This window comes from Muntiacus reevesi, chromosome 2 (genome assembly GCF_963930625.1).
Source record: "Muntiacus reevesi chromosome 2, mMunRee1.1, whole genome shotgun sequence".
Taxonomy (NCBI): domain Eukaryota; kingdom Metazoa; phylum Chordata; class Mammalia; order Artiodactyla; family Cervidae; genus Muntiacus; species Muntiacus reevesi.
Genome location: NC_089250.1, coordinates 46,091,790 through 46,108,216, shown reverse-complemented (window position 1 = coordinate 46,108,216; position 16,427 = coordinate 46,091,790). Strand labels below are relative to the sequence as shown.

Below are 16,427 nucleotides of genomic sequence, written 5' to 3'. Positions count from 1 at the left end.
GGGAGATGAACTGGCCAAGTACTGAGATGGTGCTAGGCAGAGGGAGCCATGAGTTTAGTGCTGGCCATGGGGACACTGGATAGAGAGCTGGTAAGGGCAGCAGTGTGGGCTGGAGCTGTTCCCTGCGTGTTGGCAATGTGGAGATGGTATGTAAAGCCAAGGGATTAGATGATATCTCCTAGGGATAGATGCCCCTAAGAGAGAAAGCACGTCTGAGGACCCTGCACTGAAGAGATGTGGTGTTGAAAGTATGGAAGCTGAGGAGGACCAGCAATAGGGAGAAGTAAGGAGTGGTAGCTTAGGTGGGAGGGAGACCTCAAGAGAGGTCATTGTTTGAGCGGGAGAATGATATCCTCCTTGGCATGCGGAAGCAGCCAGTGAGGAACGCATTGCAAAAGTAAGCTGGATGAAGAGTAAGGATGGATGACTTGATTTAGCCAGGTGAGCACCAGAGAGGACAGTGAAGGTTTGTGCGAGAGTGACTGTAGTGATGTGCCATAGTCCCAAGACAGGATGAAGAGGGAATTAAGGCTGATGCCTCATGGGCTCTGAGGCATAAGATGTTGAAAAGGCATTTGGGCTTGGCAAAAACTGAGGGCTTGGCAGTCCTGCTGAGGTCAGGAAACTGGGAATTAGGGTCCTTGGAATTAGGTCCTAAGATGGAGTTAGGATCCATCAAGATGGGTAGATCAGGAACAGGCAGCTTTGAGAGGTGCTAAAGGTACAGATGTGACCAAATTTGGTGTTGTCTTAGGTGTGGGTGGTGAGGTATACAATAGAAAGTCAGGAATGACTTGAGGAGGTTGGGATAGGCCACCTGGGTGTATGGCAGGACCTTTTGGTGAAGTAAGAGACACACAGACAGGACACAGGGTGCTTTTTTCATTTTTAAGATGGTGTGAGGAAGTAATGAATTGATAGAGCAGAATCTTTAATTCTGTATTCTTTCATTATGCTTTGTGTTCATACACAGTCAGGAAAGTTGTGATTGATTCCTTTGCATCTGAGGTCTTTTCCCTCTTGGCTTCTAGCAGAGCAGGCTGCTAGAAGACAAGCCATACATGTTGATACATCTCCCCTTCATGCTCACAAGGGTCCTGGTTTGGTTGATATCTGGTCACTTTAATTACAACAAAAAGTCACGTGTTAATTTCAGTTGTTCAGTCACTAAGTTGTGTCCTACTCTTTGCAACATCTTGAACTGCAGCGTGCCAGTCTTCCCTGTCCTTTACTATCTCCTGGAGTTTCCTCAAACTCATGTGCATTGACAGTGATGCCATCCAACCATCTCATCCTCTGTTGCTCCCTTCTCCTTTTGCCTTTAGTCTTTCCCAGCATCAGGGTTTTTTCCAATGAGTTGGCTCTAGCCATCAGGTGGCCAGAGTTTTGGAGCTTCAGCATCAGTCCTTCCAGTGAATAGTCAGGATTGATTTCCTTTATGATTGACTGGTTTGATCTCTTTGCTGTTCAAGGGACTCTGTTCTCCAGTACTACAGTTTGAAAGCATCAGTTCTTGGGTGCTCATCCATCTTTATGGTCCAGCTCTCACATCGATACATGACTGCTGGAAAAACTGTAGCTTTGACTATACAGACCTTTGTTGGCGGAGTGATGTTTCTGCTTTTTAATCCGCTGTCTAGCTTTGTCATAGTTTTTCTTCCAAGGAGCAAGCATCTTTTAATTTCATGGCTGCAGTCACCATCCACAGTGATTTTGGAGCCCAAGAAAATAAAGTCTGTCACTGTTTCCATTTTTTTCTCCCTTCTGTTTGTCATGAAGTGAAGGACCAGATGCCATGATCTTAGTTTTTTTGAATGTTGAGTTTTAAGTCAGCTTTTTCACTTTCCTCTTTCACTTTCATCAAGAGACTTTTAGTTCTTCTTCACTTTCTGCCATTAAAGTGGTATCATCTGCATATCTGAGGTTATTGATGTTTCTCCCGGCAGTCTCCAGCTTATGAGTCATGCAGCCAGGCATTTTGCATGATGTACTCTGCATGTCAGTTAAATAAGCAGGGTGACAATATGCAGCATTGATGTACTCCTTTTTGCAATTTTGAACCAGTACATTGTTCCATGTCCAGTTCTACCTGTTGCTTCTTGTCCTGTACACATTTCTCTGGAGACTGGTATTTCCATCTCTTTAAGAATTTTCCAGAGTTTGTTGTGATCCACACAGTTAAAGGCTTTAGCATAGTCAATAAAGCAGAAGTAGATGTTTTTTGGAATTCCCTTGCTTTTTCTGTGATCCAGCATATGCTGACAATTTGATCTCTGGTTCCACTGCCTTTTCTAAATCTAACTTATACGTCTGGAAGTTCTTGGTTTACGTACTGCTGCAGCCTAGCTTGAAAGATTTTTCCCTTGGACAGCAAGGAGATCAGTTAGGAGACCGGTCAATTCTAAAGGAAGTCAACCCTGAATATTTATTGAAAGGACCGATGCTAAAACTGAAGCTCCAATACTTTCGTCACCTGATGCAAAGAGCTGATTCATTGGAAAATTTGGAGTTTGGAGCATGGTTGGAGCATGGTTCTTTCTAGTAGTGAGTTTCGTGTAGTGGACTTACACTTGGCTGGGAGATATATCCTGCTGACAACTAGTTTTGTAGACAGAAATGTCACAAACCCAGTTGTCTTGTGTAAAAAGCTATAGCATGATGTAAAGATAGTTTTAAAAGCAATTCTTTATTTGAATTAAGACTATTTTATCCTGTAAGAATTATATACTAGTGAGTTGAGATTTTTTTGGAATACTTTGAAACTAGCCTTATACTTGGGTTATATAATCTGTATGACCTTGAATAAGAAATTAAAATTTTCTATGGCCTTTTTTCCTCAACTGGAGAAATAGGTGGATTGAAATCTCTCTGGACTGCCTTAGCCAAGCCATGCTGCTCAGATCTTTAGTCTTTTTAAATTCTTCCCTGTTATAAAAATAAATTGTCCCCATTGTGGAAAACTACCAAAATATGTAAAGAGAAAAAGAGGGTAAAAATGGCTGCATTGATTAAAGGCAATCACTGTTACTATTTTGGTATACTGGTGTATGCCTTTTATATTAACCCTTTTAAAAAGTAGTCTACAAACAACACCTGAATGTGTACTGATTATAAAAGATCCAGGACTTCCCTGATGGTCCAACGGTTGGGAATCTGTTTGCTAGTGCAGGGGACAGGTCGATCCCTAGTCTGGGAAGATCTCACCTGCCTTGGGGCAGTTAAGCCTGTTGCACTGCAACTACTGAGCTCATGCTCCCTAGAACCCATGCTCTGCAACAACAGAAGCCACTGCAGTGACAGACCTGCACACCACAGCTAGAGGAGGCCTGCATGCCGTAGCGAAGACCCAGCACAGCCCCAAGGAAAAAAGATCCAGATCCTTCTGGATCTCAGTCCAGAAGGGTTGGGAATGAAAAGTGCCTATCATTACCTCTTTCCCTGAGGGCAATCTATTAGTGATTTTGACTTTCCTGGAGGTATTAAAAAAAAATTGTTTTTTAGCATAATCCAGTTAATTGTAGGCTTGCACTTGTGACTTTAACACTTGTGACTTTAAAAAAAAAACACAACAGTATTTCTTGGACTTGTTTCCTTGTCAGTACATCAGTTTTATGCTTTTATGTTTTATTTTATTTTATCATTTATTTATTTTTGACTGTGCTGGGTCTTCGCTGCTGTGTGGGCTTTCTCTTTGTCAAGCAGGGGCTTTTCTCTAGTTGCAGTGCACAGGATTCTCATTGCAGTGGCTTTTCTTGTTGCAGTGCTCTAGGCTGCGCAGGCTCAGTAGTTGCAGCACAACAGGCCTAGTTGCCCTGCAGCACATGGGATCTTCTCAGACCAGGGATCAAACCCATGTCCCCTGCACTGACAGGCAGGCTCCTAACCACTGGACCACCAGGAAAGTCTGTTTTATTCTTTTAAATGGCTGAATATTGGGAATTCCTTAGCTGTCCAGGGCTTTGGATTTGTGACTTTCTCTGCTGTTGGCCAGATTCAAGCCCTGGTTGTGGAACTAAGATCCTGCAAGCCATGCAGCATAGCCAAAAAAAATTTTTTTTAATGGCTGAATGCTATTCTTGAAATACATACACGTAATTTAACAATGACTTTTTGATAAACATTTATGGTTTTCCAAGTATTCAGCATTTTAAGTAATACTGTAGTCATCAACTGTGAACATATATGTTGCATAGATATTTCTGGAGGATAAGTTTCTGTAAGTAAAATTGCTGACTCCAAGAAAATGCCTATTTCAAATCCCAGTGCTAAGTTAATCTCCAGAAAGATCATTCCACCAGGAACATAATGTCTCTACACCCTGGTCAACACCAGATTCCTCTTTTAAAATTTCCTCCTAATTTATGTTAAAAAATGGAATTATATTTTGTCGCTTTTGTAGTTTTAACTAAGGTTGAATGGCTTTTTGTTGTCTCACTGGATATTTTAATTTTTTTCCTATGGATAGATTTCTATCCTTTGGGTTATTTGTAGGTATTTTTCTTTTAGTTGCTAGTACTAATCATTTGTTATGTGTTGCCCTGTTTTCTCTTACACTATCACTCATCTTTTACTTCTCCTTAGTGTGTTCTATAGCACTAGAATTTAAACTTTTAATGTAGTTTTTCTTTTTTCCTCAGTATTTAAAAAATGTAGTTGTGGTGTTATTCACACATAAAATCATTTTCAGTATTATTTTTTTCAATGAAAATTTTAAAAAATGGAATCATTAAGCTAAAGACTAAAAATATTTTCAGGTATTTGCCGCAGTCAGCCAGGACATAAGTTGCACCTCACCAAAGGGTAGGCATGAAGGGGATCATGACCTGCCAGGTGCCCAAGTTTTCTTTGAATCTCAGGATAACTTCTAGTCCTTATCTTGAGGGTCTAGAAACTCAATTTTGTTGTCATAGACAGCCACTACCCATCCACATCCCCTCAGTGCCACACAGAAGTTGACACACCAGTGGACTAGTTTATTTAATTGCTGTGAGAAATATAAATTAGTAAATTAGGATAACAGCAGTGCATGAATTGCTCTGACTGGCACACATTTCTTTTTAGGGCCATAGATTGTTGTTAATCTGGCATTGGGAAAGGATCTTAACCAAGGCAGCTCAGGATGCTTCTCACCTGCTCAGAAACTGTAGCATTGTCCTCACAGCCAGGCCTCCCTTGTCTAGAGGCTTCTGGGGGTCCTACCCCTTGTAGTTCCTTGGAGTGTTACATTTCTGGTGTCCTTCAGCTGACTCCCATTCTTGGATCCTTATTCTATAGGACACATAATACGTTTCCCCATCAGAAACACATGTGTGGTCACTGGTGCATATGTACTTGTCAGGAGTTTCATTTAAGAAAACTTAAAACTTGGCTAGTCTGATAGGGGAAATTCATGCAGTTATTTTCTTTGAGGGAAAAGATTTTTATACAGCAGAGTGGTATAGGGTGAAACAAATCTCTAAACGAATTGTTTCTCTTCAGGTGGTGATCAATGGAGGGGCCACATCCAGTGGTGAACAGGACAATGAAGACACCGAGCTCATGGCAATATATACAACAGAAAATGGCATCGCAGAAAAGGTACCTCTTTCGTCAACCCCATCCATTCACCCACCACTGTACAAGGAAGTTCCTATATAAGGAACTGGGTATCCATCTGGAATTTTTGTCTCTTCCTTTCTGAGTGTGTATGTGTTTGTGTTCTTCATAATGGAAATAGAAGGAGTGATAAGGAATAGTACTTAGAAATTTTTATTGTTTTAATGGCAATATTTCAGTGAGAACCATGTAGAGGTCTTTAACTAGATATTTTTAAAACCTCAGCCAGGATCCCAGAGTGAAGTGGTTAGGAGTTTGAGGTCTGTCGTTGGGTCTGGGTGCTAATATGACTCTGATCCTGAGGTAATTACTTAAGCTTTCTGGGCATTAGTTTCCTCACCTCTAAAATGGGTATAAAAATATCAGCATCTGCCTTAAAGTTGTGAGTATTGAAATAATATATATAAAGTTATTAGCATTGTGCCTGGTACATACTGTTCAATTCAGTTCAGTCACTCAGTTGTGTCTGACTTTTTGTGACCCCATGGACTACAGCACACAGTATATACTGTGTACAGTAAATAAAAGACACCAGTAGATGAGTTATGTAGACTGTGAAAATGCCTTGAACAAAGATATTTGAGAATCACACACTGAAGTGGGTGATCCCTCATCTCATCTGCTTGACAGGTCAGTCTGTGTGACCATAGAAAGTATGAGCATATTCACAGGGTCCTGGAGATAGCTGCCCAGAGAGGGTCCGCATGCCTTAATTTCTTTTTCTCTTTGTATCTGCTACTGTGTCTGATATATATGAAAAGTATAATAACATGGAATTTCCAGACTGCTTTGCAGTCCTTAGACTTCTCGATTTCATTTGAGTTTGACAGCAATTTTTAAGACAGATTTTATTTTTTATCATCAACTTATATAGTGATGTATTATATTCTAGAACCACTATATTGTACTATAGACAGTGTATACTGTGTATTCTAATAACAGGCCACTGGAAAGTTGATATATACAAATATAATTCCTAGCTCGGGTACTAGTGCAGTAAGTATACAGTATAATCACAAAAATGGTAAAGAACAAAATAAATTATATTGAAATTCTTAAATAATCAAATTTTTGTGTCTGATTTCTTTTTCTCTTTCTCTCTTTTTCTTTCTTTTCTAGTTTGAGAGATGGAAATCTCATTTTTGGCTGTCTTGACCAATATTGCTGTTGTTTGGTCAAGCTATTATAAGTTACGTGAATCCTAAGTATAGATTCATGCCAAGATGCTGTAATTTCTATAGTACTGATTTCCAAGTTGCTCCTCAGAGCACAGCGATGGGAGCAGCCATTGTTGAGGCTTTGGTCTGCAGCAGAGACTGTCCATAGGGCAGGATCTGGGTAGGGCTTGTTTCTTATCTAGCTTGAGTTTCAACATCCAAGAGACACATCTTGTAGCAAAGTGCTTCTTTTTTTTTTTTTTTTTTTTAAGCAAAGTGCTTCTGTCTTTTACAGACTTGTTGAACTCCATTCAAACCTCAGATATTTGATCCTTAATCAGAGAGTCACCAGAATTTCCATGCTGTAGGTTGTCATGATTTTGGATGTTCATTATCCAGGAATTGATGGCTCTCTTTTGAAATGATTGATAGAGTATTAATTTTTCAGGTTGTAAAATATCTGTAGGTGTACCTTTTACTGATCTGCTGGCAGGAAAAATGTGTAGTATGGTAATGTTAGCACATTTATGCTAGACATTTATTGTTCGGGTGAACATTATTTTTATCATCTGAACTTTAATAGGTGTGTATTTTCTTAAACACTAGTGAAATAGATCTTCCTGGTCCTTTTACTGGTCCTTTTTCTTTTCCTATGAAATGACAAGGATACTAAGAATTATTGTATGTTAAATAGTGCCAAAGTTCCAGACCCTTAGCTTCAGCAGCCTGTCACATTTAGACCTCTTAGCAACCCTGTTAGAAAGGTACCATCACTGTCCTTGTTTTAAAGGTAAAGAAAATGAAATATTAGGTCTTCTGTTGTCTTGAATTTGTGTAAAGAAAACTTGACACCAGAGGATTTTACTCTTTGGGATCTTGCTTTTCAGATGGCATTGAAAGGCTCTCTGAACACTTGACTATGAAATAAGAATGAACCATTCAAGGAAAGACAAAAGAACTAGAAGCAAGAGATTCTGTCCTATGTGTTCTCCATATCTGTAGGGTTTCTTAGCTATTCATTTTAATACTTACTTATTTTATTAAAAACTTTGCTTTCTTGGTGTCCATTTAACTCTTGAATTTCTTGAAGTAAATTCTGGCTAATGTGATATTAGCTACAAGAAACTCATTTTGGAATTTGCTCAAAGGGATTTTTTTGTTGAAAAGACCAGAAGATTAGTGCCCCAGATCATAATCATAAGTCCATAGGATGATGTTAAGACTCATGTCCAGGACTTTCTTAGTATGGACTTCAGTATCATTAGGATTCTTCAATTAGGGAGGCTGAGGGACTTGAACTTCATAATGAGGGTATTTCTTTTTTAAGTTTTAACCTTTTTTGATTTATGAACCATGCAGATTCTCTCTCTCTCTTTTTCTTTTTAACACCAAAAACATTTTGTATTGGGATATAGCCAATTAACAATGTTGTGATAGTTTCAAGTGAACAGTGAAGGAACTCAGCCATATGTGTACATATATCCATTCTCCCCCAAATCCCCCTTCTGTCCAGACTGGCACATAACATTGAGCAGAGTTCCATGTGCTATACAGTAAGTTTTTGTTGGTTATCTGTTTTAAATATAGCAGTGTGTACATGACCTTCCCAAAGTCCTTAACTATCCCTTCCCTCTGGCAACCATGAGTTTGTTTTCTAAGTCTGTGAGTCTCCTCCTGTTTTGTAAGTTCATTTGTATCATTTAGATTCCACACATAAGGGACGTCATATGATATTTCTCCTTCTCTGTGTGACTTACTTCACTCAGTATACACTCTCTAGGTTCATCTGTGTTGTTGGAAATGGCCTTATTTCGTTCTTTTTAATGGCCGAGTAATATTCCGTTGTATACATGTACCACATCTTCTTTATCCATTCCTCTGTCAGTTGGCATTTAGGTTGCTTCCATGTCTTGACCATTGTAAACAGTGCTGCAATGAACACTGGCGTGCATGTGTCTTTTCAGGCCATGTTTTTCTCTGGGTATATGTCCAGAAGTGGAACTGCAGGGTCACATGGTAGCTCATAGTTTTAGTTTTTTAGGGAACCTCCATACTGTTCTCTGTAGTGGCTGCATTTTATATTCCCACCAACAGCACAGGAGGGTCCCTTCTTTCCACACTCTCTCCAGCATTTGTTGTTTGTGGATTTTTTGATGATAGCCATTCTGGCCGGTGTGAGGTGATATCTCATTGTAGTTTTGATTTGCATTCTCAAATAACTGGCAGTTTTGAACATCTTTTCATGTGCCTGTTGGCCATCTGTGTGTCATGTTTAGAGAAATGTCTATTCAGATCTTCTGCCCATTTTTGAGTGGGTTGTTTGTTTTGATGCTATTAAATGTCATAAAGAAAGAAAGAAAAAGTGAAGTCGCTCAGTTGTGTCTGACTCTTTGCAACCCCATGGACTGTAGCCTACCAGGCTCCTCCATCCACAGGATTTTCCAGGCAAGAATACTGGAGTGGGTTGCCATTAAATGTCACAAGCTGTTTGTAAATTTTGGAAACTAATCCCTTATCAGTCCCATTATTTGCAAATATTTTCTCCCAATCTGTGGGTTGTCTTTTTGTTTTGTTTATTGTTTCCTTTGCTGTTTAAAAGCTTTTGAGTTTAAGTAGGTCCAGTTTGTTTATTTTTGCTTTTGTTTCCATTATTCTGGGAGATGGGTTAAAAAAGATGTTGCTGTGACTTATATCAGAGTGTGTTCTGCCTATGCTTTCCTCTAAGAGTTTATAGTGTCCAGCCTAACATTTAGGTCTTTAATCCACTTTAAGCTTATTTTTGTGTATGGAGTCAAAAAATGATCTAATATTTTTTACATGTGGCTGTCCAATTTTACTAGCATCATTTATTGAAGAGACTGTCATTCCCACATTGTGTAATCTTGCTTCTTTTGTCATAGATTAGTTGACTATAGGTGCTTATTTCTGGGTTTTTTAATCCTGTTCTGTTGATATGTATTCCTATTTTTGTGTCAGTACCGTACTGTCTGGTTGATTGTAGCTTTGTAGTATAGTCTAAAGTCAGGGAGCCTGATTCCTCCAGCTCTGTTTTTCTTTTTCAAGATTGCTTTGGGTATTCAATCCATGAACATGGTATATCTTTCCACGTGTTTGTTGTCTGATTTCTTTCATCCGTGTCTTATGGTTTTGGGAGTACAAGTCTTTTGTCCCTTAGGTATGTTTATTCTTAGGTGTTTTATTCTTTTTGATGCAATAGTAAATGGAATTACTTCTTGTAATTCTCTTTCTAATCTTTCATTGTTAGTATATAGAAGTGCAACAGACTTTTGTGTATTAATTTTGTAACCTGCAAGTTTACCAGATTCACTGATGAGTTCTAGTAATTTTCTGGTAGCATCTTTAGGATCTTCTATGTATAATATATCATCTGTAAACAGTGACAGTTTAATGTTTTATTTTCCAGTTTGGATTCCCTTTACTTCTTTTTCTCTGATTGCTGTAGCTAGGACTTCCAAAACTATATTGATTAAAAGTGGTGAGAGTGGACATCCTTGTCTTGTTCCTGATCTTAGAGGGAATGCTTTCAGCCTTTCACCATTAAGTATGATGTTAGCTGTAGGTTTGTTGTATATGGCCTTTATTATGTTGAGGTATGTACCCTCTATGCCCACTTTCTGGAGAATTTTTATTATAAATGGGTACTGGATTTTGTCTAAAGCCTTTTCTGCATCTATTGAGATAATCATATGGTTTTTATTCTTCAATTTAATTGATTTACAGATGTTGAAAATCCTTGCATCCCTGGGATGAACCCTGCTTGATCATGGTGTATGATCTTTTTAATGTATTGTTGGATATGGATTGCTAGTATTTGTTTTGGATCTGTGTTCATCAGTGATACTGGTCTCTAGTTTTCTTTTTTTGGTCATATCTTTGTCTGCTTTAAAATTAGTTGGGAAGTCTTCCTTCCTCTTTGGCTTTTTGGAACAGTTTCAGAAGGATAGATGTTAACTGTCCTCTTAAATGTTTGATAAAATTAGTCTGGAAAGCTGTCAGGTCCTGGATTTATGTTTTTTGGGAGGTTTTTAATCATGGTTTCAGTTTCAGTGCTTGTGACTGATCTGTTCATATTTTCTTTCTGTTTCTTCCTGGTTCAGTCTAGGGGAACTGTACCTTTCCAAGAATTTGTTCATTTCTTCCAGATTGTCCATTTTATTGGCATACAGTTGTTCATAGTAGTCTCTTTTCATTTCTAATTTTACTGATTTGAGTTCTCTCCATTTGTTGTGTGTGTGTATTTTTTTTTTTTTTTTTTTTTATGAATCTGGCTAAAGGTTTATCAATCTTGTTTATCTTTTCAAAGAATCAGCTTTTAGTTTCATTGATCTTTGTGATTGTTTTCTCTGTTTCTATTTCAATTATTTCTGCTCTGACTTTTATGATTTCCTTCCTTCTACTAACTTTAGGTTTTGTTTGTTTTTCTTTATCTAGTTGTTTTAGGTGTAAGGTTAGGTTGTTTATTTGAGATTTTTCTTGTTTCTTGAGGTAAGATTGTATTGTAACTAGTTTTGCTGCATTCAGTAGGTTTGGAACTGTTGTGCTTTCATTTTCATTTGTCTCTAGGTATTTTTTTTTAAATTTCTTTTGATTTCTTCAGTGAACCAGTGGTTTTTTAGTAGCATATTGTTTAGCTGCCATGTGTTTGTGTTTCTTAGAGGTTTTTTCCTTGTAGCTTATTTCTCATCTCATAGCACTGTGATCAAAAAAGAAGCTTGATATGATTTCAGTGTCCTTAAATTTGCCAAGTCTTGCCTTGTGGCCCAGCATGTGATCAATTCTGGAGAACATTCTGTGTGCACTTGAGAAAAATGTGAAGTCTACTGCTTTTGGATGGGATTCTTTATAAATAACAAGTAAGTATAAGTCGTCTAAAATATTCTAGGTGGCAAGAATACACAGAAGAAGTATAGAAAAAAAATCTTAATACCCAGATAATCACAATGGTGTGATGACTCACCTAGAGCCAGACATCCTGGAGTGTGAAGTCAAGTGGGCCTTAGGAAACATCACTACAAAGAAAGCTAGTGGAGGTGATGGAGTTCCAGTTGAGCTATTTCAAATCCTAAAAGATGATGCTGTCAAAGTGCTGTACTCAATATGCCAGCAAATTTGGAAAACTCAGCAGTAGCCACAGGATTGGAAAAGGTCAGTTTTCATTCCAATCTCAATTAAAGGCAATGCCAAAGAATGTTCAGACTGCCACACAATTTACTCATTTCACAGGCTAGCAAAGTAATGCTGAAAATTCTCCAGGCTTGACTTCAACAGTACATGAACTAAGAACTTCCAGATGTTCAAACTGGATTTAGAAAAGGCAGAGGAACCAGAGATCAAATTGCCAACATCTGTTGGATCATAAAAAAAGCAAGAGAGTTCTAGCAAAACATCTACTTCTTTTTCATTGACTACACTAAAGCCTTTGACTGTGTGGTTCACAACAACCTGTGGAAAATTCTTAAAGAGATAGGAATACCAGACCACCTCACCTGTCTCTGAGAAACCTGTATGCAGGTCAAGAAGCAACAGTTAGAACCAGACATGGAACCAATGGACTGGTTCAAAATTGGGAAAGGAGTATATCAAGGCCATATATTGTCACTTTGCTTATTTAACTTCTATGCAGCGTGCATCATGTGAAATGCTGGGCTGGATGAAGCACAGGCCGGAATCAAGATTGCAGGGAGAAATACCAATAACCTCAGATATGCAGATGATACTACCCTTATGGCAGAAAGTGAAGAGGAGCTGAAGAGCCTTTTGATGAAAGTGAAAGAGGAGAGTAAAAAAGCTGGCTTAATATTCAACATTGAAAAAACGAAGACCGTGGCATCCAGTCCCATCACTTCATGGCAAATACATAGGGAAACAATGGAAACAGTGACAGACTTTATTTTCTTGGGCTCCAAAATCACTGCTGATGGTGACTGCAGCCTTGAAATGAAAAGACACTTGCTCCTTGGAAGGAAAGCCATGACAGAGCTAGACAGCATATTAAAAAGCAGAGATATCACTTTGCCACCAAAGATCCGTATAGTCAAGGCTATGGTTTTTCAAGCAGTCATGTATGGATGTGAGAGCTGGACCAATAAGAAGGCTGAGCACCAAAAGTTGATGTTTTTGAACTGTAGTATTGGAGAAGACTCTTGAGAGTCCCTTGGACTGCAAGGAGATCAAACCAGTCAGTCGTAAAGGAAATTAGTCCTGAATATTCACTGGAAGGACTGATGCTGTAGCTGAAGCTCCAGTGCTTTGGCCACCTGATGGGAAGAGCTGACTCATTAGAAATAAGACCCTTATGCTGGGGAAGATTGAAGGTAGGAGAAGAAGGGGATGACAAAGGATGAGATGGTTGTATGGCCTCATCGACTCAGTGGATGTTTGAGCAAGCTCCAGAGATAGTGAAGGACAGGGAAAACTGGTGTGTTGCAGTCCATGGGGTTGAAAGAGTCGGACATGACTGAGCAACTGAACAGCAACAACAAAGGCCTGCATTTCCTTACTGATTTTCTGTCTGGATGATCTGTCCATTGTTGAAAGTGGGATATGAAAGTCTTCCACTGTTAATTTTGTTAATGTTTATTTCTCCTTTATGTTTGTTTGTATTTGTCTTACATATTGAGGTGCTTCTGTGTTGAGTGCATATATATTTATAATTGCTATATCTTCTCTTGGGTTGAACTGTTGGTCATTATGTAGTGTCCTTTTTTGTCTCTTATAGCAGTCTTTGTTTTAAAGTTTATTTTGTCTGATATGAGTATTGCTACTCCAGCTTTCTTATGATTTTCATTTGCATGAAATACCTTCTCCCATCCCCTTATTTTCAGTCTGTAAGTGTCCCTAGGTATGAAGTGGGTCTCTTATAGACAGTATATATTTGGGTCTTGTTTTTGTGTCCACTCTGCCAGTTTATGTTTTGGTTGGTGCATTTAATTCATTTACATTTAAGGTAATTATTGATATGTATGATGCTACTCCTATTTTGTTGTTTGGGATTTATTTTTTATAGATCAGTTCCTTCTCTTGTGTTTCCTGTCTAGAGAAGTTCCTTTTGCATTTGTTGTAAAACTGATTTAGTGGTGCTGAATTCTCTTAATTTTGCTTGTCTGGAAAGCTTTTGATTTCAGTATCAAATCTGAAAGAGTCTAGTTGGGTAGGGTATTCTTGGTTGTAGGTTCTTCCTTTTTATCATTTGAAATATATTTCAAGTCCCTTGAAATATATTAAAAGTCCCTTCTGGCTTATAGAGTTTCTGTTGAGAAATCAGCTGATAACCTTATAGGTTTTCCCTTGTATGTTATTTGTCTTTTTTTCTTTGTTGCTTTTAATGATTTATCTTTAATTTTTGTCAGTTTGATTACCATGTGTTTTGGTGTGTTCCCCCTTGGGTTTATCCTGCCTGGGACTCTGTGCTTCCTGGATATGATTGGCTGTTTCCTTTCCCATGTGGGGAATGTTTTCACCTGTTATCTCTTCAGATATTTTCTTGGGTCCTTTCTTTCTCTTTTCTCCTTCTGGGACCCATATAATGTGAATATTGGTGCATTTAATATTGTCCCAGAGGTCTTTTAGGCTGTCTTCATTTCTTTTCATTCTTTTTTCTATATTCCATTTTGCAGCATTGATTTCTACCATTCTATCTTCCAGGTCACTTTCCATTCTTCTGCTTCAGGTATTCTGTGCTTGATTCTGTCTAGTGTATTGTTCATCTCTGTTTGTTCTTTAGTTCTTCTAGGTCCTTGATAAACATTTCTTGTATCACTTCAATCTTGTATCGCCTCCAATCTTTTTCAGAGGTCCTGAATCATCTTCACCATCATTATTCTGAATTCTTTTTCTGGGAGTTTGCCTATCTCCATTTAATTTAGTTGTGTTCCTGGGTATTTATCTTATTTCTTCATCTAGTACATAATCCTATTTCTTTTCATTTTGGGTAGTTTTCTGTGATTGTGGTATTAGTTCTAGAGGCTGATGGGATTGTAGTTCTTATTTCTTCTGTCTGTAGAGGCTGATGGGATTGTAGTTATTTCTTCTGTCTGCCTTCTGGTGGCTGAGAATAAGAGGCTTGTATAAGCTTCCTGATGGGAGGGACTGGCTGTGGGGGAAACTGGGTCTTGGTCTGGTGGGCAGGGCTGTGCTCAGTAAAACTTGAATACAGTTGTCTGCTGATGGGTGGGGTTGTGCTCCCCTCCCTGTTAGTTGTTTGGCCTGAGGTGACCCAGTCCTGGAGTCTGTAGGACTACCGGTGATCTCCAAGAGGGCTTAGATTGTCCCTGTATCCGTGGTATGCCGCTTCCAGCCCATGCCTCTACAGGAGGCCCTCAGACACCCACAGGTAGGTCTGACCCAGGCTTCTGTGGGGTCACTCCTCCTTTCCTTTGGGACCTGGTGTGCACAAGATTTTGTTTGTGCCCTCCAAGAATCTCTTGTTTCCCCCAGTCCTATGGAAGCTCTGTAATCAAATCCCACTGGCCTTCAAAGTCAGATTCCCTGGGGATTCCTAGTCCCTTGGCCAGATCCCCAGACTGGGGAGCCTGATATGGGGCCTAGAACCTTCACAACAATGGGGAACTTCTTTGGTATAATTGTTCTCCAGTCTGTGAGTCACCCACCTGGCGGATATAGGATTTGATTTTATCATAATTATTCCCCTCCGCTCAGATGGTAAAGCGTCTGCCTACAATGCGGGAGACCCGGGTTCAATCCCTGGGTCAGAAAGATTCCCTGGAGAAGGAAATGGCAACCCACTCCAGTATTCTTGCCTGGAAAATCCCACGGACTGAGGATCCTGGTAGGCTACAGTCCATGGGGTCGCAAAGAGTCGGACATGAGTGAGCAACTTCACTTCACTTCACCATTTCGTTAGGGCTTCTCCTTTGTCCTTGGATGCTGGGTACCTTTTTTTAGTGGGTTCCAGTGTCTTCAGTCGATGGTTGTTCAACAGCTAGTTGTGATTTTGGTGCTCATATGTAAAATGAGTGGGAAGTTACTGGTCTCGGACAGTCTCCTGGAGAGGTGGAGATGGCTGCGTTGCATGCTGGGGAGTGCCTTCTACCTTGTGAAGCCAGTGAGGGTGGGCGCCATTGTGGGTGGGTGCCATTACGTAGGCTCCTCCTCCTCATTTCCAGATTTTCATTACCTTTTAGTACCCTTTGTTCTTGAGCATACTTGTTTTAACATAAGCAGCCCAAAATTGTATTAAAAAGTTTAAAATGTGCTGCCTCCATTCTTGGTCTGCCGAGCATAATTGACGACTGGTAGTCTGATGTGTATATTCCACATGCTTTTCTATTCATGAACACACATATCTGAGAGTGTTGTACTATAGACAGTGAGCTAGTAGTCTCTACCCCACCTACATAATGTATATACTTCACTAGATTACTCAATGTATGTGGAATTTTTTGTTTTTAAAAATTAATTTTAATATTTTGAATAGATAATCTCATGATTTAAAAAATCATTTGCTCTATATATACCTATTATTTCTGAACTGTTTGAAAGTAAGTTACAAGACATAATACTCCTTTTTCCCTAAATATTTCAGTGTGTATTTCTAAAAACAAGGACATTAGAATATTCACATTGATAAAACTATTATTGATATTAGATCTCATTAATTTTAATTTAAAAATAAAGCTTAATAATTTTCATTTA

General features: G+C 38.9%; 1 protein-coding gene across 1 annotated transcript in view; it reads left to right on the top strand.

The window, feature by feature from the left end:
• The window catches only part of SLC23A2 (solute carrier family 23 member 2), a 138,229-nt gene that overhangs the window by 60,584 nt on the left and 61,218 nt on the right, over positions 1–16,427 (top strand). The window contains exon 3 of the mRNA XM_065921452.1: positions 5,479–5,577. Coding sequence (XP_065777524.1) covers positions 5,479–5,577 — 99 coding nt within the window. The remainder of the gene's footprint in view (positions 1–5,478; positions 5,578–16,427) is intronic.